The sequence below is a fragment of the Corvus kubaryi genome, unplaced genomic scaffold (assembly GCF_017639235.1).
Source record: "Corvus kubaryi isolate FWS band 111438036 unplaced genomic scaffold, C.kubaryi_AGA036_p1.0 37126, whole genome shotgun sequence".
In the NCBI taxonomy this organism is placed as follows: domain Eukaryota; kingdom Metazoa; phylum Chordata; class Aves; order Passeriformes; family Corvidae; genus Corvus; species Corvus kubaryi.
In genome coordinates this window covers 66,648-89,180 of record NW_024581031.1, presented here as the reverse complement: position 1 = coordinate 89,180, position 22,533 = coordinate 66,648, and the positions used below count along the sequence as shown (strand labels likewise).

Here is a 22,533-nt window from a genome sequence, read left to right as displayed (position 1 = left end):
ATGAGTTCTGTATCATGGGGAACCAGGACATTCAGAAATATTCTAGGTACTTTCTTCAGCTATATCAAATCATAAAAATAATTGTCTTTTTATGGGCCTGCCTTTATTTGCAAAGTTAGCTCAGCAAGAAGGATCCAGAGTTGCAAAGAACCTGAGTAGTGCCGAGCATCTAGTCCTGAGCCATTCACCCACTGCCTTAAGTCCTTGTTTTGGCAGGAGTTAAAGGAATTAAAGCATGCTTTGGTATTAATAATTGAAATTTTGTTACAAACTGCTACCATCAGGTACCAGGAAGGAAGCATCAGATTCACATTCTTTACACTGAGGGTCGTGAGGCACTGACCCAGAGAAGCTGTGGCTGTCCCATCACTGGAAGTGTCCAAGGCCAGGTTGGACAGGGCTTGGAGCAACCTGGTCTAATGGAAGGTGTCCTTGCCCATGGCAGGGGATGTAATGAGATGACCTTTAGGTTCTCTTCCAACTCAAACCATTCTGTGAATCCATGGTTCTCAGCACAATGTTAGATTGAAATCCAGCTCCTGGCTGGCTGTAAAGGAACTGCTTTTATCAGTCATCCTTCCAAAAATTTTAACGTACTTTTGGGTTTGTCCTGTTGAGTCTCTGATCCTTCCCACACAGATTTCCTGTGATCAGAACTGGAGCTGTAGCCTTCATGCAAGTCTGGCTCAAAGAGGGGTGGCTTTTGTGACTGTCTTGGGTCAGCTCCTAGCCAGGAAGTACTGGAAGCCAAGCACACAGTATTCTGTCACTGTTCTGTCACCACACACCAGGATCTGTGGGTTAACCCCTGCCACCGCTGCTACTGGGGTGACTTTGCTGCTTCTTGGTGTATTTATGTTTTGATATTAGAATGCTTTTACCATGGATCCTTCACTTTTGTTCACAGTTAATATTGTACATTTAAAGGGTTTGGATTTTTTCACCTCCACTCATGTAAGACAGCTGGAAAGTTTAGAAATAATAGATTTCATTTGTCTTGGATCTGGGTAAGGAGATATTATCAGAGTGTGTATTCTGTGAGAAACCTGCTTTTTCTGTAGTTTTATTTCTTCCTCTGAAGTGATTATAAATTGCAAACATGGTGGTTTGGTTTGGTGGTTTTTTTTCAATCCCTGGCTGTTCGTAATCCTATCTTGTTCCATATTCCTGGAATTATTTATTTTTTGCTTTCTGCCTAAAAGAAAGGAAAGGTTGCAAGCAATACAGGACAGGTTTGGCTTCTCTCCAGGAGCAAATGGAGTCAGCTGCCAAAAACTCCAAATGTGGCAGCAGACCAGAAATATCACATGAGACATGGACCCGGCAATGGGGATGCACCACAGCTGGATCTTCTCAGAGATCTTTTGTTTGGGTATTTTCATTCAAAATTGTCGTGTTTGATGAGGGAGGTCAAATAATGAGATATCAACAATTTTAACTCTGAAAATGCCATCAAGTTAAATGGGATTCTTATTAAATGGGTTTTGGGTTTTGTGATTTCAGACTGCTAATAGAAACTATTTTGAAGCTATTGGAAATGCACATACTCTTAAAAATCAGAAAATTAAAGAGCTGGTAACTGAAATGCATTGCCCAAGATGAGGAGTAGGTTTTTTTTTTTTATGTCGCTTCAAGAAATTGATATGGAATTGTATCTAGCTGAACAATTACGTGTTCATAGGATTAAGAAAATAGCCAAAATTAAGGTTGCAGAATTCCTGATGTAACCCACCCCAGATTTCCACGTCTGGGACTCTTAGAGTATGGTAACAGACACCCTGTCTTATATAAAACATGTAAAAGATAAAGTCATTAAAATTCAGCAATTTCTTTACAAGGGCAAGATTTTTTTCTGCAATAAGACGTTTTGTTTTTCAGCCAAAATCAGAAGGGATGTATTTTCTTGATATTTAGAATGACCTTTTTATTTGTTGTTGGATGGATAATAAATAAGGGAAGGTTGCGTGCCGAAGGGAAACTTCTGGAAAGTTGTAAATAACTGGATGGGAATTAAATTAGGAGCCCTTTGTCAGACTTTAAACAGCAACAAATATACATGTAGAATGAAAAGACTCTTTACTAAGCATTTCTGGGTATTACTCATTAATATTCAGTTTATGTGGTTAAAATACATGCTTTGTAATTACTCTTTCATCAAACTTCAGAACACCGTGGTTTTTTTAGGATGCAGTTCTCAAAACAATTTGTCAGAAGAATTGGAAAGTGAAGAATTCCCTTCCCCTCAAAAAGAGTAAAAAAGGAAATAACAAACAAATTAATGGGCTTTTTTCAGGTGTGATGAGATAAAATTTAACTGTTCAGAGCAGAAATATTTTTCTCAGTGGAATAGGGACGGGATGGGATGCTCGCTGAGCCTCCACTGGAGGTAGAAGCCTGTTTTGACTCTTATGTCATTCCAAATGTTGGAGGTAACTGAAACTTTGCTCCAGGTGTGTTCTGGCCCTAATGTGTAGAAGTTGTTGTGTTAACCCAAAAAATGGCAGCAAGAGGGATATTTGTGTGTGTGAATATCCCATTCCTTTAATACACACCCCTCATGTGTAGCACGTGAGAATGCTGCGCGGAGCACACGGAACAGGGCCAAGTGCCATGTTCCTGGTGCTGGGTCATTCCCATTCCCACATTACAGGCCTGTCATCATTATTTTAACCACAGACACATCGTCAGCATCAGAAGATGAGGGCTCGTTGCGGCGGCAAGGGCGGATCAGCTCCACTCCGTTCCAGAGCCATTCCAACGTAGAGCCCTGGCTTAACCGGGTCATTCAGGGCTCCTCCACCTCATCCTCTGCATCTTCCACCTCATCTCATCCTGGAGGGAAATCTGCTGCTGCTTCCAATACTGCTCCTGCCACCACTGCTGCCACTGTGCTTGCAGATCTCATGGCACACACCCAGATAGGTCAGTAAACCTGCCGGTGTGGTTGGAATAAAATCAGATTACAAATCCCAAAGCAGGGCTAAACACAGAGGTCTTCAGCAGGAGATACCTGTGAATAGCCTTAAAATGTGCAATTCACAGGTGAGGTAGGTATGATGTATATGTATTTAACCCAAGCCAGTTGTTCATGAGATCTGAATGTGCATTCTTCTTGGTAAAATGCTTGCTTTACCGAGAAACTAAGGTTCAGTTTTAGTGGATTCCAAAGCAGAATTTCGAAGGAATCCTGGTGTTGGTGCATGCTTTCCAATCTATATATATTTACCCTAAACAATGTCAGGTTGTGTATTTCAGACATGATTCAGTTGGTAAGCACCCAAAAGACTGAAAAACACACAGAGTATTTGGGAAAGTTATGAAAACAGAGGTACTAATCATTAGGGAATTTTTTTTGCTGTTTGTACAAAACCTTTAAAGAAACCTATTTTTTCATATTCCCATTTCCAAGCTTATTAATAATGAGAAATCCGCAATTATTTTTGACCTTGGTGGATGTAAGAAAGGGGTAATCCATCACCACTTCACTTTAAGCCATTCTGGATTTCATATTACGGTTTAATAGAAATCATGTTTAACTCCTTTAAATTGCAAAGTCAGTTATGGCTAACCTTTTAAGCTTAATTGGGATTGATGAAATTCTTAATATAGCTGTAAAAACTTGCAAGATACACAATATGCAGCACACCATCTTGTTGTGTCTCATGCCCCAGGCCAGATAGACTTGTCCATCAGGACTATTTAATCAACAATGCAAAATCGAGGCCTTATTAAGAGTTCAGAGTCCAGCATTTAAGCAGCTGAATGTTGAGCTGTATGCAGGCTTAAAATTTCGTTAATGGGAAATAAATAATTATAGTATCTATCAAGAAGGAAGCTCAGGGATCATTAAGAGCTGATCTATTAAAAATATTTGTAAAGATAAAATTTCCAGTGCCTTTGAAAAAAAAAACCAGGTGCGTTTTCACATAAGAATGGTCTTCCTCATTTCTGCAATGCTTGCCGTGTTCTATCAGTTTTCATTCCTAGGTTGGTAACATTCATGCATGGCCAGTATCAGTTCAGTTGAGACATTTTTCCTGTCTGTCTGTACTTTTCCTAGCTCACAAGAGTATGAAAACTTACTCAGTTCTTGCAGGGCAAACTTTTATGATTCTCGATAAATACTTGCATACTTTTTAAAAGGGGCTTTGATTTGTCCTAGAGCATAGAAGAAGAGTTTATTTATTTTTTCAGATAGTATGCTCATATCAGCAATCTGAAAGGCATCTTACATATCTTAATTGCTATGCCCTACTGAAATATTCTGTGTTTTGGTTGTGTACTGAATAGCTATTCACGGTTTTGAGATGTTGGAGAATTTAAATTTAGCAGCTGGTTCCCTTGCAGCTCATCTTCTCCAGCCTGCATTTTTAATAGTGAGCTCAAACTGAGTTCCCAGGCAGTAAGCTGCAGTGTTGGAAGTGCAAGGTTACAGTATTTATGGAGTCACATAGGAGCATGCATTTTTTTTAAAGATGTTTGTCTTTCACTTAATAGCAGCAAGGACAACCCTTCACAACCCTTGGGGGGCTTTTTTTCTTTTGTGAAATTATTTTTTTTTAATTAATAAGGCTGGTGGTATGTCTTGGTTTTTTTCAAGGTCACCATATCAACTGCGGAGTATTTCCCACCTTAGCTCTTAGAGCAGCTAGAAATATACAGATCATCATGGCTTTTAATTCTCTGTCATATCCCGTATATTCTTTCTTTCGAGACTGCTCTTTTGCATTTATCTCTGTCTTGTCATCACTAATGGAAAGGTCCTTCAGTCTGAATCCAATTAACTTTTCTTCCTGAAGTCACAAGTCTGCTCACACTTTTTAACGCCTCACCACTTCTCTTACCCTGCTGTGCCATGGTATTTCTGGATGATACAAACTAATAGCATGTGGTCTCATGGGCATTTATTAATAAAATGCCAAAATGATTAATTAAGCTAATGTGGTTTTTATCTGAGCATAAATCCTGAAAATTGAACCTATTCCTTCTCTATACATAGTGAGACATTGCTAGTCCCTGCAGGGTGTGTCAGGCGGGAACCAGATACACCTGTCTCTGTGGCCAAGTTGTGTGCTGCAGGAAGCCCATGGTTTGGGACTTCGGGAAATCCAAGGGGGGGGGAAAAAAAAATCACCCTAAAAGCAACTTCAAAAATACACAGAACAGAGTGAGAGCATATACATGAGGCAGGTGTATACATGGGCTCTCTGTAGGTCCTGTGCAATGGTTATAAAGGTCAGCTTTATGCAGTTGTCATCTTTGTGGTTACTGATTCCAGGGCATTTTTCTGGGAGATGAAGTAACACTTTTCTCCTTCATGTACCTCACCCACATGAAAGGAGTTTAGTCTCTGCAATGCAAACACTGGCATTGCAGTGCTGTCCATTGGAAAGGATGGGAATGGAGTTAAATTTTTCTCCTGGTGATCCCTCTGAAACCACTTAAGAGTTGGACTGGTGGCTTGTGTGTCAGCTCTGGAAATATGGGACCAGTTCTATAAGCACTTGCTATTTTGGGGCTGATCACTGCCTCAGAGTGGGGGATAATGTATGTATTTCGCAGCACTGCCTAGGTCTCCCTCCGCCTGTTGTTTCTCTGGCAGATTTGTGACATGCTGAGGTCCTCTGAGGGCTGTGTCTACAGAGGCAGCTCCTTCAGCCCTGGGCAGCAGGGTTTTCTCCAGCTCTTCCCTGCTGCATTCCTATTTTTACTCATCAGGATTCTGAATATTTCAGGCCTCCTATTCTTGTTTGTTGTTCAAACGCTTCTCAAAAATACTGCCATTTCCTAACCCATTCCATTCAAAACCATTCTATAACCCAGGTTACAGTCTTGGAATGATGATAGCAACTTTTTACAGGGGCAGTAAGTGATAGGACAAGGGGGAACAGTTTTAAATTAAAAAAGAAGAGAGACTCAGCTTAGGAAGAAATTCTTCCCTGTGCGAGTGGTGAGGCCCTGGCACAGGTTGCCCAAGGAAGCTGTGGCTGCCCCATCCCTGAAGTGTTCAATGCCAGGTTGGACAGGGCTTGGAGCAACCTGGTCTGATGGAAGGTGTCCTTGTCCGTGGCAAGAGGTGGGAACAAGGTGAGCTGTGAGGTCCCTTCCAACCCAAACCATTCTGTGATTCTGTGACGTTCCCTAAGCATTGCTCTGCAGCCAGGAAATGGGTCACAGCTCCAAGCAAAGCAGGCTTGTTGCCTCCAGGTTGTAAGGAGGTTCTCAAGCCCCTGTATGTGAGGATTTGTGAAGTGCCTTCATGTAAGAAGCAATTTTGATTATGTGGATTCTTACGGTGCCTGATGAGCTCCTGTATCTGTCTTGCATTTCTGCAGAGAACCACTCTGCCCCACCTGATGTGACCACTGGCCTGGTGGAATACCTGCACCATGAGCGCCCGCAGGTCGCATCTGTGCGAGGAGTGCCCAGAGGCTACAGCAGCAGCATTCTGGAAACTGCAGATGGTGATTGCGTTATAGACCTCCTACCTTTCCATCTGTGTCCCCTTGTATATACATCTTTATATGCATCTTAATTTTATATTGCATTATAGCTTTAAATTTTGATAAATATAAAAACATGTATTTACACTTAATTTAACATACACAAATGAAAATCAGCATTCATCATGTTTTGTGTAGTGATTGTTTTTACAAGCCCTGTAAAATACTGAAAGATTGACTCATTTTTTCCAAGCATTCTGATGCTTTCAAAGTGGAATTAATGTTAAAGTGTAGTAAATACCTAAACTCCTGGAGAAAGGGACATTCTTCATGTTTCAGTTGAAATCTCATTAAGGGGTCAGTGGTTTGAAAAGCTAAAATAAAGTGTGAGAAGGTGTCTGTGTCAGCCAGGTAGCCAAGGAACAGCATTGTTTGAAAGCAAATAAATCCATGGTGGAAACTCTTGCTGATTAAAGCTGTTTTCTTCCAAACATGGTGCTCGTCCTGAATGACTTTTCCACCTGGAAGTTGTGTGTTTTAGTGTATTTTGGTTAATATGTGATAATAATAAATCTCTTCCATTTGGCAGGTGTCCCAGTGAATAGCAGAGTGTCCTCTAAAATCCAGCAGCTGCTAAATACCTTGAAAAGACCAAAGCGCCCACCTTTGAAGGAGTTTTTTGTGGATGATTTTGAAGAACTGCTAGAAGGTTAATTTTCTTTCAGATACATTTTTTACTCCTTGCGTAAGTGGTTCACGACAGAACTGATCCTTCTTAGCTAGTGTTGGTTTCTTTTTCTCTTCTCAATAGAAAACTAGTCCTGGTAAAATTAATGCAGTGGAGAGAGAAAGGTCATATGTTATCACAAGTGAAAGATAATCTTTAACTCAGCTGTCCTTACTCAGTGTGACATTTCTGAGCAGCTACTACTAGATTTCCCCTACTGTTGGTTTGATACTTGTAAGATACAATGTTTTTGTGATTCTGGTCTTTTGCTGAAGTTTCTCCAGATGAACTTCCATTAAGGTGCATGTAATTGTGGAAAGCATCACTTGGAACCATTCATTTTATTGGTTGTCTACGTTGAGTGTTAGCTAACTCCCACCAGGTCTTCACTAAGATCAAGATACTTCACTTTCTGGAGCAGCTTGGAGCAGGATTTTAACAGATGGCCTTTCTTAAAAAATATATTGTTAGACAGGCATAGCGTCATTTTTCATTGCCTGTTGAGAATTCAGTGCAGCAAAAATCAGTGTCCAGATGTCACTGAAGCCATTGTCTCTGATAACCCTTCTTGGCTTGGTGGAGGCTTTCATTGAAATAGATGCGGAGAACAAGCAGCAGAAAGCAGCAGCTTTCCAAAGTAGAGAGAAGTGAGCTAGAGATTAAAATTCTGGTCCTTTGATAATGTGGAATCACAACTCTAAAGTGATGATCGCTGCTTTTTGGGAAGTCAACAGATGATTAGCATTGCATCATCATAAAGCAGAGGAAAAGTAGTGATAGCTGTGAGGAAGAGGTGAATGGTTCATAGAATAGTCTGTGAAGTGTAACTTACATGTTTTGTACGGATTGACATTTCCCTTTTACTGTGCTCCCGTTTTAGTGCAACAGCCTGACCCAAATCAACCAAAGCCTGAAGGAAATCAAGTGAATGTACTTAAAGGGGAACCCTTGGGGGTTGTGACCAATTGGCCCCCCTCGCTGCTGGCTGCCCTGCAGCGCTGGGGAACCACCCAGCCCAAAGCCCCTTGTCTGACGGCGTTGGATACGACTGGGAAAGCGATTTATACCCTGACCTATGGTACGTGATGAAGCCAGCTGTGAGGAGGAGTTAGGTGTTCATCATGGAACAACAGTTTGCCTGACTTCTGAGGGACTGCCTGTGCTCATAACACATGATTTGCCATTGCTGCAGGAATGTAAATTATGAATTCATTGTATATGGAAAGTGTTTTTAAAGAAGTTAAGGAAGGGAAAATGTTTATTGTAAAACATATTGATTCTTTCCAATTGGCTATTTGTAAATGTTGTAGAATTGTGGGGTTTTTTTCATAAAAGAACACTAAATTAGCCCAGTGTAAACTGGGAGGTAGAAACAGATGGTTAATAAGGCACTCTTCAGTTTCTCAGAGGAGACATTCCCTTTTAGCGTCTTCTGGCACAGCCTTATAGAGAAGACTCATACATACCTCAGGAGCATAATCAGAATGTTAATGGTGGGAAGTGAAACTTGCCTGCATTAATGAACTAGAAGTTTTATAGTAAATTGCATTTTTGGGGAAAATTACTGTGTCCTTCAGGATAGCTCACTGCAGCATTTCATTGTTTAGTATGTTAGAATGTTAAACTTTATTGTTTGCATTCTCACAGATGAAAGATGCAGGAAATATAGCTGAGCAGTGGCAGTAATGTAATTACTCTGCAGTGGAGCTTTGAGTGTTGTTTAGAATATCATGTTTAGTTTTACATTTAAAATTTAAAAAAAGAGGAAAAGGTAAACCAAAAGGAGCCAAGTTCTAAATTGTACTTGGACTCTCTGCCAGCTGTTCTGATACAGTCATGCTTAGTGCATGTGTGAGGGACTGAGATTTGCCAATTAAGTGTTAAAATTTTAGTTTCTATTTCTTAATTTCTTTTTTTATTCTTTAGGCAAGTTGTGGAGTCGAAGCTTGAAGTTAGCTTATACCCTGCTAAACAAGCTAACCACTAAGAATGAGCCCCTGCTGAAGCCTGGAGACCGGGTAGGCTGTTGTTGGAATTGGTTCTTCTGGGTGAAATAGTGAGGAACAGCTTTAGCTGAAGAAAGCCTTGTAATAAAATACTGTAATAATATATTGTGAAGTAATCATTAAATAATACATTGTCCCAATACTTAGTATTTCTGTTTCTGGTTATATATAAGCCTGTACATTGTTGTGAAAATTTTGTTCCACAAATTAAAAAGCAACCCCCCCTCTCTGCCAAATGACAAAAAAAAATACATTTTCTTATTTTACTGTATTTTTGTAGGTAGCTCTCGTATTTCCTAATAGTGATCCAGTTATGTTTATGGTGGCATTTTATGGATGTCTCCTGGCAGAACTTATTCCTGTCCCAATAGAAGTTCCACTGACAAGAAAGGTAGGCAAATTCATTCAACATTTTTATGGTTTGATAAATAAATGCAGTGTATATCTAAATCCTACAGTCTTTACATGGGGTCCTTCAGAGCCTGCTCTTTAGAAAGCATCAGCTGGACTGTTCAGTGTACATTCTGTGTTTGGATTTATATTCAATATTTAGTTAAGGAAAGGGGGGAATAATATTAAGCTAGTAATTTAAGTATTTTAGGATATGTAATTGCAGAAATTATTTTAATTATTTTCGAAAATACATGTGGAAGTATTTCTCTGAGTATATCAGAGAAAGGTTGTCTTTCAGCTCTCACGCTGAGTAATGAGGCAAGCAGAAACACCATAGTTACTGGAAATACAGGTATAATCCTACACACATGGAGATTATTAGGCAAGAGCTAAAAAGCTACAGTCTCTGCTCCTCAGTGTGTCAGGACTCAGAAACAGCATCAAACCAGTTTTCTGTTGTAGTGGTTTGGTCCAAAATACTCATTACTGTTTATCTGCTGTGAGATAAGAATTAGGAGAAATGCAAAGCAGGCACCAAACTTGAAAGAATATAAAGAAGTTTATTAACAGACTTAAAAGAAGGGAGAAAAGAAAAAAAAAAAATTATACCACCTTCAGAACTCTCCTCCTCCCCCCACCTTCCTCCCTTCTCCCACTGACAATGTGAAAAGACAACCCATAAGATGTTCAGTTTGTTTACCACTGCCATAATAACCTTGTTTAGTCCATTTAGAAAGAGAAGTCTCTTCTTGCTCATGCTACGAAAACAGTATCACAACGAGACAGCCGCCCACTTCCAAATATTGTTCAGTCCATTTAGGAAGAGGAGTCTCTCTGCCTGCATGTGAGTCCCTTCCCCCGACTTGCAGCTTGTTCAAGGTCACACGCAGATAGCAATTGGTTTTCCCACGTTCGAGGGTCCACTCTTGAAGTTTTTTGGGGTACAATTTTAAGGTTGAGCCGTTCAGAAACAAAAACAGAGGCCCTTCTCCTTCCCTGGGAGCAAAGGGTCTTCCTCATCTTCACTGTTAGGACTATCTCTGGGAGCATCTCTAGGGACTGAGGTTTTCTCCTTTCCCATTTGGAGCAAAAGTCCTCATCTGGTTCATCTCTAGGGACTGAGGTTTTCTCCTTTCCCGTTTGGAGCAAAAGTCCTCATCTGGTCCATCTCTCCCTGTCCAAACTTCTCATGAAATTACAGCTGCGTCAGCATCTGCCTATCTCAGTGCAGGTGCTTTTGCTCACGAGCTGAACACTCCACCCCCCATATCTTCATGAAATTACAACGGGATACTCTGATATATCATAGCTTCACAACAGAATTTCAGCTTTAAGCATCTCCTCTCTCTCTTCCCTAGGGTTTTCAGCTCTTCACAGCAATGAAAAGGGTTAATCTCACCTCGGCCTTGCAGCTTTGCAGCTGGAATGTTGAATCTTTCTTATCGCAGTGGAGAGGGGGGAGAGCCGAGCCGCTCCAGCTGCCCACGGCAAGGCAGTGGGGGGGGTTCCACGGCTGGAACAGGTCCATCAGCTCCAGGATGGCCGTGGCCCAGCCCGGCCTGGCCCGAGCAGGGCCTGGCCGGGCCCGCTGTCCCCCACACGGGGCCCGCAGCCACCTGTCCCAGCACCGGAAACGAGAGAGAGCTTTTGGAGGGGGAGTTTGCTTATTCTTAAATGTGGATCACAGAGGTGGTCACAACTTTAAGTGGCTTAGAGAATTGTCCATATTCAAACTGGCCAGCTGATAGGTTCTATCAGTTCTGAGAGGAAACTGTAAGCACCCCTTAGCAAGGACATCCCTTCTGGGACTATGCTTGCTAACCTATGACACTGTTTAGCAGAATTTATGAACACCCCTGTTGGGCTGAGGAGGGGTGTACAACCATTGCTTCTGACACTGCTTTCCTTACTAGATCTGCTGCCAAATCTTAGTTGGCACTAAGCAAAACTAAATTTTCCCAGTCATTTAAAGGTCTTATGGGATAGACTTCTGGTTTTCCCTGTGATATAAATTGACTTAATGTTTTCTAAACATGAAGAAGTTATAAAAAACTGTCCAAAAGCTTTGTTATTTGTAATTTTGCTATTACTTGGTGTCTCTACAGGATGCTGGCAGTCAACAGATTGGGTTTCTTTTGGGCAGCTGTGGAGTCACATTAGCTTTAACCACTGATGCCTGTCAGAAAGGCCTCCCGAAAGCTCAGACTGGCGAGGTGGTGACGTTCAAAGGTGTGGGTTTATTTTTTGTGGGTTAAAAAGCAGGTAAATTAATTGTTGCTGTCACACTTCAGCTTTTGGGTTTGCTTGCAAGGTTCTTACACATAAAGAACTGCCTTGATTGTAATGGCAGTGCCTTGTGCTGTTTCTTCCTCTCAGGTGGGGGATTTTGCTTTTGCTTGCCTCCTGTCATTATCCCTGAATACTGGGGAAAAAACTCTGATTTTTGGAATTGTGGTGACAGTCACTTTTCTTTATCTTTGAAGGCTGGCCTCATCTCATTTGGTTTGTGATTGATGGGAAGCATCTGGCAAAACCAGCCAAGGACTGGCATCCGCAGGTCCGGGATGCCAGCAGCGAGATTGCTTATATCGAGGTGATCCAGTGTAATACGATAACTTCTATGGTTACTCTATTGTAGTTTATGTGATGTTTTTTCCTTTAAACTCTTGATACAATAAAAGAGATGGCTATAATATTTTAAACTGTGAAACAATATTGTTTCCATCAGGCTGCCAGGCAGACTGTCAGTTGAGTGACTGTGTGGAGTCAGGTTAATATTGGGGATAATCAGCATTTTGGGTTCCCCAGGACAATTTAATTGGAGTAGAGAAACAGATTTTTCTACCATATTAGGGTATTCTGTGGACATAAATATATTTTTATGCTGGCTTTTTGACTTAAAAAAAGCTGGATTTGTTTTCGTATTCACTGCTGTAATTTTTTTTTATTTTGCTGTTAATCTAATGCTTGCATACACTTTCTCTTCTCAGTACAAAACAAGTAAAGAGGGCAGCACAGTGGGCATTACTGTATCTCATGCCTCCATGCTGGCACACTGTCATGCACTGACTCAGGCATGTGGTTATTCAGAAGGTAAGTTAGATACGTGTAACTTTAAAACGATACCGACAGCTTTGCATCTTCAGACAATTTATGTTGTGTAATCGTGTTCGCTGTCTTTAGAAAACTTTGGATACAGAATAGTAGCTTCAACTGCAAAGGGAAAGACAAACTTCTTCATTCATAATGGGTGTGATATGTGAAAGAGAGTTAAGCCACCTGTGAAATCATAATCAAGAAAGGGATCTTCCTCTTGGCTAATCATGTCCCACGAAACAACATCTCCCCAGGGATGTGAATATAGTGAGTGATCTGCTTGTTTGCAGTCATGCTTCCAATGAACAGCCAAGAACTGCACTTGGTTTTGACAATCTGCATAATCTGTGCTACCATTAACCAAGCACTTTCCTGCATACATCCATCCTACATCGGTGATAAGCAAGTTTTACCTAATCAATACAAGATATCTCTCGAAAATCCAGTTGAATCAGTGATTTAAAATCTTTGATTCTTATTTCGTTTTTTGAATCACATAAGATACTCAAATTTCTCAGAGAAGATACTCAAGAAAGTTTATTAGAGCCATGGTGATATTTCTTACTGGATCTAATTCTTTCAAATGCAGATGAACTTTTTCAGTTCAGCTGAAGAAGTTTGCTTCAAGACTAAATTTTCAGTCTGCATAGTTCTTTGGCAGATGTTACAAACTCACATGGAAGAGGTATTATAATGAATCGAGGTCTTAAATACCTTGTAATATTCTAGTCTAGTAATCATAATTCAAAGATGATTGCTGTAAGTAAAACAAGCCACTTGGAGCTTAAGTGGCCTGTTTGTTATAGGCAACAGAGCTTTGGTTTCTCAGCAGTCATGGAAGTTTCAGAGTTGCTTTAACAAACATTTGTAGTTCTTAAGTATTATTATAAATGTGCTTTTTAAATGTGGTATTTTTTTCCTTCACTTTCAGCTGAAACACTAACAAATGTCTTGGATTTCAAAAGAGAGGCTGGCCTTTGGCATGGAGTGTTAACAGTGAGTATTGCAAGAAAGGCAAAAAACTGCAGCAATTTGCTTATTTCAAGGGTAGTGTACTGGTATCAGAATGAGGCCATAAATTCATCAATTCTCTCAAATGGTTTTTGTTTCAATATTTATATTTTTCAGAGTAAACTGTTACTTTTTTAGTAACTTGTGTAGCTTATTTTTTCATATCGTATAAGCACAGTTTTCACTACCAGTTGACTGTAAGAGTTGTGTTGTAGCTGTGATGATGGGGGAGTTTATTTAAGCATTGTTACATGTTCTATATTTTTTAAGCCACTTGGTAGTTTATTTTTTAATCTCTTTCTCATAGAGCGTTATGAACAGGATGCATGTCATCAGTATTCCCTATGCATTAATGAAGGTTAATCCACTTTCCTGGATACAGAAAGTCTGCTCATACAAAGGTACCCTAGAAGTTTTTTTATTTCACCCGTCTCTTTTTGGGTTATTAAAAACAAATTAAACTGTTTGTGCAAAATGTCTGTGTACGCCACTGAGTACCCCATTTCAGTATTCTGTGTGCTAATAGTTTCACTGATGGGTGATGTTGATGGCTTCTTCTGAGACACCTTTAAAGAAACTGTTTCCCAGTATTTGAATTTATTGCAAGCATTTTAATTCTGTGATCAAGTCCATCTGGAGGCATTGAGTATACACGTATTATAGTAGTTGGATATTTGGCATTTGTATTTGTTTTCTACATTTGTAATGTCATAAATTTTGTGTGTAGTTTCATAAATTTGTGTAAATACACAAGAATACTTATGTAATTTTATGATTGATCTTTATTTTGTTCTGCACGTGCAGCATAATTATTGTTTTGATTTCCAGCCCGTGTAGCTGTAGTAAAATCCCGTGATATGCACTGGTCACTTTTGGCTCAGAGGGATCAGAGAGATGTCAGCCTGAGCTCCTTACGGATGTTAATAGTGGCAGATGGAGCCAATCCATGTGAGTATGGATGCATTTCCTGAGTGTCAGTCTTGCCAAGATTCTGTTTGTTGTAAGCCCTATGTCAGAGCTGATGCTTGGAGAGTTAAGCAGTTTGTTCTGTAGCAAAACACTGTTTGTGTGCCAGTGATGCCACTGCTTTTTCATTGCTGTTTGCACTTCTTGGCTATATTTTCCTGTGTAAATTGATTTTTAAAACTTCGTGTTTTCATTAGTGCTATACTCTTCCATGAATTGACTTGAACTGATACCTGAGAGATATAAATATAGATACAATCTGCTTTGGGCCAAGTGCTAGTGGCCTGGTAGAGTTGTGAAGGTATGTTAGAAGCATTTGATACTTGATTTTAAGTGCTGTGACCTCTGTAAGAAACAGTCAGATAGGAGCTGTAGTAGAAGTTGACATAAAGTTACCCTTAGTGACAAAGTATTCTGATCCTTGAAGGACTTTCCATTATAGTAAGTGCTGGTGAGTGCTGCCAGAGGAGGAGTATGCAGCTGGGAATTTCATTCAGTGTAGTTGTTAGTCACTAGGAGTTCTTTTTCCAAATCAACTCTCTAATAATAAACTGGAATGTCTTTCAGACAGTTTGAAAGCATATTTGGTTTGTACGTGAATGCGACAATATTCATATAACTGAGCTGAGAGTGAGCACAGACTTTGAATTTCTGCAGCTGAAGCTTTCCTGCTCTTAGAAAAATGTTTCTAATTGTGTGATTGTTCTTTCTAGGGTCAATATCTTCCTGTGATGCATTCCTGAATGTATTTCAGTCCAGAGGTTTGAGACCAGAAGTAATCTGTCCCTGTGCTAGTTCTTCAGAGGCACTAACTGTTGCTATTCGGAGGTAATTCCCTTTTCTGAGAAGTGAACTGAAGCTTTTCTTGACTATTGAATTACGTCATAGAATCACAGAGTGCTTTTGGTTGGAAGGAGTTTGAACCCCCTGCAGGGACACCTTCCACTATACCAGGTTGCTCCAAGCCCTGTCCAGCCTGGTGTTAAACACTTCCAGGGATGGGGAATCTCATGTTAGGATGATAGTCAGAAAATACCGTGACCCACACAGAGATGCCCAAACACTTAGAGGAAGTATGAAGCTCACAGGTATCTCCTTCACTGAAGGATGGGTGACTTTTGTTTGGGTTCTTTAAAAGGTTTAATATTTTCTAAGAATAGTCAGGCAGAAGGCGTTTTCTTCTTTGGGGAAGTGAGGTCTCATCCTCGCTGAAGTTATTGGAGGACCTTTTAAAATGCCCTGAAACAAGACTTTGTTATTTGGGATGAAGAAGATGGTAAATGCTCAGTTAATTGCTTATGTATGATATCTTGTAAACAGGGGCCTAAAATTAAAAAAAATATTTGTAACTGGTCTGAAAAATACCATTGGATTTCTGGAGATAGCAAGGGATGGTCTGAGAAACAGAAGTACTTTAATTATTAATAGATGTATAGATGGGATATGCTGGAATTTTTTGATACTGGTTCTGATCAAAATGTACTTTTTCAGAAAGTCGACTTCAAGAAAACTTGAAACAAAAAACTTCGAAATTTTGGAGAGTTTTGGTTTAGCTCTTTCTTCATTTAGTTATGATATAAGTCTTGAACTCTTGTTTCTGTAAAGTGAGAAACAATTATTTTTCTTAAGCTTTCCAAGCCTGAGAAACCAGCACAATGTTTTTAGTGACCATATCACCAATATTGGTCTGTTGACTCATATCTAACTGAACTTTCTATCTTCCAGACCTTCTGAACTGGGTGGCCCCCCTCCAGGAAAAGCAGTGTTGTCCATGAATTGTCTGAGTTTCGGAGTGATCAGAGTGGATACAGAGGAGAAGTTGTCAGTGTTAACTGTGCAGGATGTTGGGCAGATTATGCCTGGAGGTAGGAAAGCATTTTGTGTAGATTTCAGCATATTCCACATAAGTTATCTTTACTATTACACTTGTGTGCATGGAATAAATAGGAATGTTAAATGCCTTTAAGGTAGGTATGACTTATGTTTTGACACATTGCCTAAACACATGATGATTACAGATTCATGCACAATAAATCTGAATGACTCTACGTTTTGGTATGGGCAAATGCTTTTGGCTTGTTGCAGAATAGGTTTTGGAATGGAATGGAGTAGAATAGAATATTTCAGTTGAAAGGGGCCTCATCTCAAACCCTGCGAAGGTGGTGGAACAACTAATTCTGGAAACTATTTTCTCATGCACGTGGAGAACAAGAAAGTGATCAGGAGTGACCTGGATTAACCTGTTTCCTAACGACACCTATTTGCAACACTGTGCTTCCTGAATTAGGTAGAGCTGGGTATTGTTCCTCAGCCCATTATCTGAATTGGAAGAGACTTTGTCTCATCCCTGTTACTCTCATTTGAGACTCAGCTGCATTTGGATGGGAGAGCACTCGGAAGAAAGTTAGTAAAGGTAAAGTGCCAAACCAGACCTAAGACTGTGAACAGTGGGATGAAGGACTGGACACTTGGTGCCATCTACTCCAACTTTTAGGCTGGCAGTGTAGTGTTCCATGGCATTGTCTGTACTACTGACTTCAGGCCCTGTCCTGACCTGCTCTGGTGTGCTTGGAGAGGATGAAATACAGATTTTTTGTAACTCTCCTCACCCCTCAAGTTTACTATGTAGTTACCATAGAACCTCATTGATTCTGGTCATGCCCTTGGCACCTTTGGCTTTGCTATTCTTGGTCTCCGTATGAACTTCCTGCCTTGCAGAGCTGTGTTTCTAAAGCCCTGTACTCTGTTAGAGCATTTATTCAAGGTAAAGTGGAGACTCAACTTGTGTGTTTTCAGCAACAACCTTTTCTCTGTAAACCAAAGCCCCTGATACAAATAAGAGGAGGCCGACAGCTTCTCACTCTGCTGATGAAAATTTCAGCCATTGTGTGCAAGTCTCATTGGTCTTCTTTAATTTTCCTTATTACCCCCAGAAGCCCTTTGCCTCCCCTAAAGTCAAAGGCTTAGTTGTTGTTAGTGAACTTAAATTCAGTAGTTTCCTTCTGCTGAAGACTGAGCAGAAGCTCTGCACTTCATACCAAAATGAAGCAGAGAAGTTGCTTGGTTGTTGTGTGGCTTCTCTGAAGTTTTTGTTTTGTATTAAGACCATTTGAAGTTGTTTTGAAAGTCCATAATAAATTCCAAGAAAGGCAATAGTAACTTCAGCTTCACAGTTGGACTTGATCTTAAAGGTCTTTTCCAACCTAATCAATTCTCTGATTCTGTGACTGGCATCGGTGTCTCAACAAAATAGTGATTTTTCTGCTTCTACTAGAATACAGATGGCATGTGCTGCTGCTGCTGTCTGTTCAGGGTGTCCACACTACTGCTGTCCTCTTGAAACCTCGCAGAAATTCAGCTGTGCTCCCAATGTTTTCCTTAGCTTATGGGTTAGTCACAGGGACATGAAGGGAGAGAGTTTGTGTGCCTGATAGTCATGAATCCTTAGTGAACTGACTGAGCTTAAACTCAATGTTGCTCCTGTTCAAAAAAGTGGTATTAGATGCAGGATCAATTGAAATCTTTCTTTGGATCAGTTTATCCCATGTGGCTCCACCTCTGTGGCACTCCCACTACCAAAAACCAGGCCATGCAAAACCAACACAGGGATGCTCCTGGCTTTGCTCGAAGGCTTGCTCTCACAGTGAAGTGTGCTTGACCTCACTAAGGCACAAAGCTGCCTGCAGCTACTCTTCGTATTCAACTGTTGGAGCTGTAAGTCCCCTGGGTTAATTTTCCACAGAGCATCTGCTCAGTGGCAGGTTCAAGTCTGCCTTAGGATGTTGGAAACATTCCTGTATGCTTACAGGTAAGTAATTTCACCTCACTATGAGTTGTCAAAAAATACATCCCTGTTCTTGTGAAATGCCTGATTGCACAGTCGGAGGGATCTGTGAAAAAACCCTTCTCCTTTGTCCAAATTCCTTGGAGTATTGTCTAGCAAATCTAGGGGACCCATCTGGATTAGTGTGCCACTGGGAGGCAGTGATAACACTACTGTAACTTTCTACGTGAGTAAGAAGTGTAAAGTGACTTGTGTGAGGGGAGAACAGTTAAATGCGTACCATTAAGTGCCTCAGACTGATATGACTTGTAATTGATGGCTGTTGCTATTTGAAAATACAGTTGTAAGTGGTAAAACTACTTGTAAGTTAAGCAGAATTTGGGCAACTTAATTCATTAGCTCTGTTAAAACTCTGATTAGCATTGGGCTGTCAGAATCTAGGGCAGATTTGCTTCAATTTATCCACATATTAAAAATTCCAGCAGAAATTTCTCTATATGTTCCTTAAGTCAGAAGATACATGATAGATTTCATTATAAAGGATAATTGATAACTTTTGTCTCTTAAAAAATCCTCCAGAGTAGGAAGAAAGTCAAAAGACTAGCAGTTACTTACAGGGGTGGGCTAAATGAAAAAAATTAATGACTTAAGGAAATGAATGAATTAGTTTCTAATGAGTCTGCATGTACATTCTAACAGTGGAGATACTTGTGCCTTACTTGGTAAGATTTATGCTTTTTCCTGTGTAGTATTCATGGAGGGTGTGCCCTGTCCATTCTGGCTTGGTGTTTGGCATACAGGAGAGAACATACCACCACCTGTTCATTGCCCCTCTGCTGACTGATAAGTCTTGCTCTTGATATGTTTTTGGTTTTGTATTTTTTTTCTGGAGGCTTTGTTCCATCTTCTGATCCCCACTGAACTTGGAAGTCTGCCCTAGTCTTCCAAATACTTTGTGACATAGGAGCTCACATTCCTGAATTTAATTCAGAAATGGTCAAGCCAAATGCTTTTGATCTCATTACCTGTGAAGATCTCTGACATGCTTTATTCAGGTACTATCTGGTTAAAAGGTCATGGATGAAGTGTCTGCTCTCACCCTCCTTTTCGTCAGATCTTGCGTTTTTTCTGAGACACTGAGCCCACTTGCTCAGGGGATCTTACTCAACGGAGCCATCAGCACCAGGGTCATGTCATGTGTCAGTGCTGTTCAACCCATAGGCCATTCTTGATGCCACATTCCTTTCGCATTCATTATCTACCATGAATGCCCATCACAAGACCGTCAAGGGAAGTGCCAGCATCCACAGAGAAATCTTCCCCTCAAAGATAGCATGGGATTCTTAAGAGAAAATCTAGTACGCATTCCCCTGGAATCCTGTCCTGGAGGGATGATGTTTTATCCCACCTGTTGACCACCTTGGGTTTTTTTCCAACGTTTCTATCTGAGACTGGCATTGCTAAATTTGGCTCATAACAACATTCAGTTCATTTTTTCAAATTGGACTGGTAAAGATGGTAGGGGGAGTGCCAAACCTCTTTTCTTCTGCCCATTCTCAGCCTCCAACTTTCATGTCAACTGGAATGTGATTGCTGTGTTATCTGTCATCTTGGAAGCATATTATGCCTTATGTTTGAGCCTGGATATATTGCTTAGTGGATATGTTAACTGCAGTTAAGTTTGTCTCTCTTCTACTTCCCAACTAATCCTTTCCATTCTTTTACTGGGATTCTTCTCGTGTTCTTTCTTTGACAAGAGCTAATACTCTTGAATCCAAAAGTTCTAAGTTCCTATAGCCTCTAATCATACAAAGGCTGGTTCCTAGAAACAGTACTGCTGCAGCAGCTACTTTCTTACACTCAAGCAGAAAACTTCAGGTTGGGACCAAATCTTGGGTTTCTGCAAGGTCTTCTGCAATGAACAGTGTCATGTTCTGGATTGTGACTGCATTCAGTACCTTTTCTAGAAGTTCAAGGAGATGGTTCCAATTTCCTAAATGTCGGGAGGCTCACGTTGTCTCCAGCCCATGGATGTTTTGTATTTCATTGTTTCCTCTGTCCATGTCTGAGCAAACATTTGCCTAGGTTCTCACAGTTACAACTATGCGTCTTCACTGCAGAGGGATCTGGTTCCTTTACCTCAGTGGAAAGAGTTGTTACAGAACAACTTGGTGAAGCTTTCAGTTTTATTCCTTAGACTGTGAGTTAACAGCACCTCTTTTCCACTCAGCCCTTAGAATTTATCATATTCATCAGTTCTGCGTTCCACATGGCTTCATGTCTGTCACACAATGGCACAACAGCTACTGCAGAACAGCTTCTCTTGGAGACCTGTGCCAGTGTGTGCTTGAGATGAGGTGTTTTCTTCCAATTTAAATGTTTGACTTTGGATGCTCATGATCACCTCTAGAGTCTAGATTTATGTTCATCCTCTCTAGGAAGTTGGCTTGCTGTATGCCTATTGCCCTTTCTAGAGGAGCAGGAAGAGATTCAGGTCTGCATTTGATATCCCTGTATGCTGTTTTTCTCAAAGATGAGGTTTCTCTGGGAACCCTGCAAATACCTTCCACAGTGATTATAGAGGCATTTTTTCCTGGCATTTTAGTATTTTTCCTAAGGCTTCATGCTTCTAGGAGAGAAGTTCTAACTAAAGACTGCAGTGCAATGGTATCCATTGTGTATGGATCCACTATGAAACGCTGGAAAGGGAACAGGAGAGCACTTCCTGACCCTCATCGGTACCTTTGGTCACAGCCTTCTGCTGTGCAGGCCCCTGGCATTATTCTTGCATTCCTGCTGTGCTAGTCTTGAAACATCCAGAGCTGAATCCAGTCTTTAGTAGGGCATCAGTGTGGTCCTTTGCACAGCAGGATTCTCATCTTCTGCCAGGATGCTCCTTGGCAGGTTTGACTGCTGCAAGTCACCATCTGTCAGAATGTACATGTGGACTCATTTGAAGAAAGCTTTCTTAGCAGGAATCTGTGTTCTTCGTGACGTGCAGTCCACATGTACATTCCTGTCCCATCTGCTTTTCCCTTCCCTTTAATTCTTTTTCAGATGCAATGCTGTTGAGAGAGACTGAAATGGTGGTAGATGCACTCTCTTGTATGTCACACATGAAGCAGGAAAAGGAGGAGAAGAAAGAGTAGAGGCTCCACAGATACTGCAGAAGGGCAGCCTTGCAGTATAACCTGGCAGGGCAGAACTGTGCCTGCTGTTAGAATGTACCTGTAGACTACCTGTATCATACATTGGTTACTGGTAAGTATTTTTTTTTTACTTGGTCAGGGTGATAGGATTGTCCTTTGGCTTCATGGATGGAGCATCATTTAGGGACTGCAGGCTGATCCATTGGCTTTTGTATGTCTGTGAATGCAGTGAGGGCTGTACATTTGTGTATGCCCACAAATTGTGCTTTCTCCAGTTATTAACACTTCTCTTTACATCATTGTTTAAGTGTTATGTACAGAGTTCTGATGTTAGCTCAAGGTATTTCCTGCAGTAATAAACTATTTCATCAGTTCCAATTTACCATTAAGTTTTAATTTTTTCCTCCTCAATTGCAAAGTGTGGGGTTTTGCATGACCGATAGTTCATACTGTGGACTTAAATTCCAGACATCTGGCTCACACATATAATATCCAGCAACTGTACCAGAATTTGAATAGCACCTCTTTACTTGGTCACCCAAGGTTACCATTGCATGGTTCCAAACAATTTCTAATAACTGCTAGTTGTTCTGATAGGTAATTTTTATGAAACCAAGGTAATTTAGAGGTTGATCTGTTGGTAGGGTGAATGATTGTCTCACCTGTTCAGACCTAGGATGTTGACAATTGGAAGACTTCTGTAAGGTTTGAAAATGTACCCACAAATCTGTTTTACCAATAGTTCTTGGTCCATGCAGGCTGCAGAGTTGGCTTTGCCATGTTTATTTTGTATTGACCTGGGTAGGTTTATTGGTTTCTTTCTTGATCTTGCGTGTTAAGTGGTAAATCAAACTCCCTCAGTCTAGCGTGCCTTGGATTCAGCTGCACGTGATGTGGAGGCTGTGAAGCACTGTAAGAAAAAAACACTGCATTTGTGAACTTAATCTTGGAGAATGGA

General features: G+C 40.6%; 1 protein-coding gene across 7 annotated transcripts in view; it reads left to right on the top strand.

The window, feature by feature from the left end:
- Nucleotides 1–22,533, top strand: part of DIP2A (disco interacting protein 2 homolog A) — a 93,188-nt gene that overhangs the window by 41,769 nt on the left and 28,886 nt on the right. For 5 of the 7 annotated variants that reach the window (XR_006014880.1, XM_042021129.1, XM_042021130.1 and 2 more), the window contains 14 exons: nt 2,677–2,922; nt 6,336–6,464; nt 7,033–7,152; nt 8,051–8,248; nt 9,097–9,188; nt 9,457–9,567; nt 11,675–11,798; nt 12,053–12,162; nt 12,560–12,662; nt 13,597–13,661; nt 13,984–14,077; nt 14,505–14,624; nt 15,356–15,470; nt 16,368–16,507. Coding sequence is in view for 6 of the 7 variants with exons in the window: in XM_042021129.1 (XP_041877063.1) it covers nt 2,677–2,922; nt 6,336–6,464; nt 7,033–7,152; nt 8,051–8,248; nt 9,097–9,188; nt 9,457–9,567; nt 11,675–11,798; nt 12,053–12,162; nt 12,560–12,662; nt 13,597–13,661; nt 13,984–14,077; nt 14,505–14,624; nt 15,356–15,470; nt 16,368–16,507 (1,767 nt within the window). In the remaining variant the exon portion in view is untranslated. The remainder of the gene's footprint in view (nt 1–2,676; nt 2,923–6,335; nt 6,465–7,032; nt 7,153–8,050; nt 8,249–9,096; nt 9,189–9,456; nt 9,568–11,674; nt 11,799–12,052; nt 12,163–12,559; nt 12,663–13,596; nt 13,662–13,983; nt 14,078–14,504; nt 14,625–15,355; nt 15,471–16,367; nt 16,508–22,533) is intronic. The other 2 variants (XM_042021131.1, XM_042021133.1) reach the window with 1 other exon arrangement.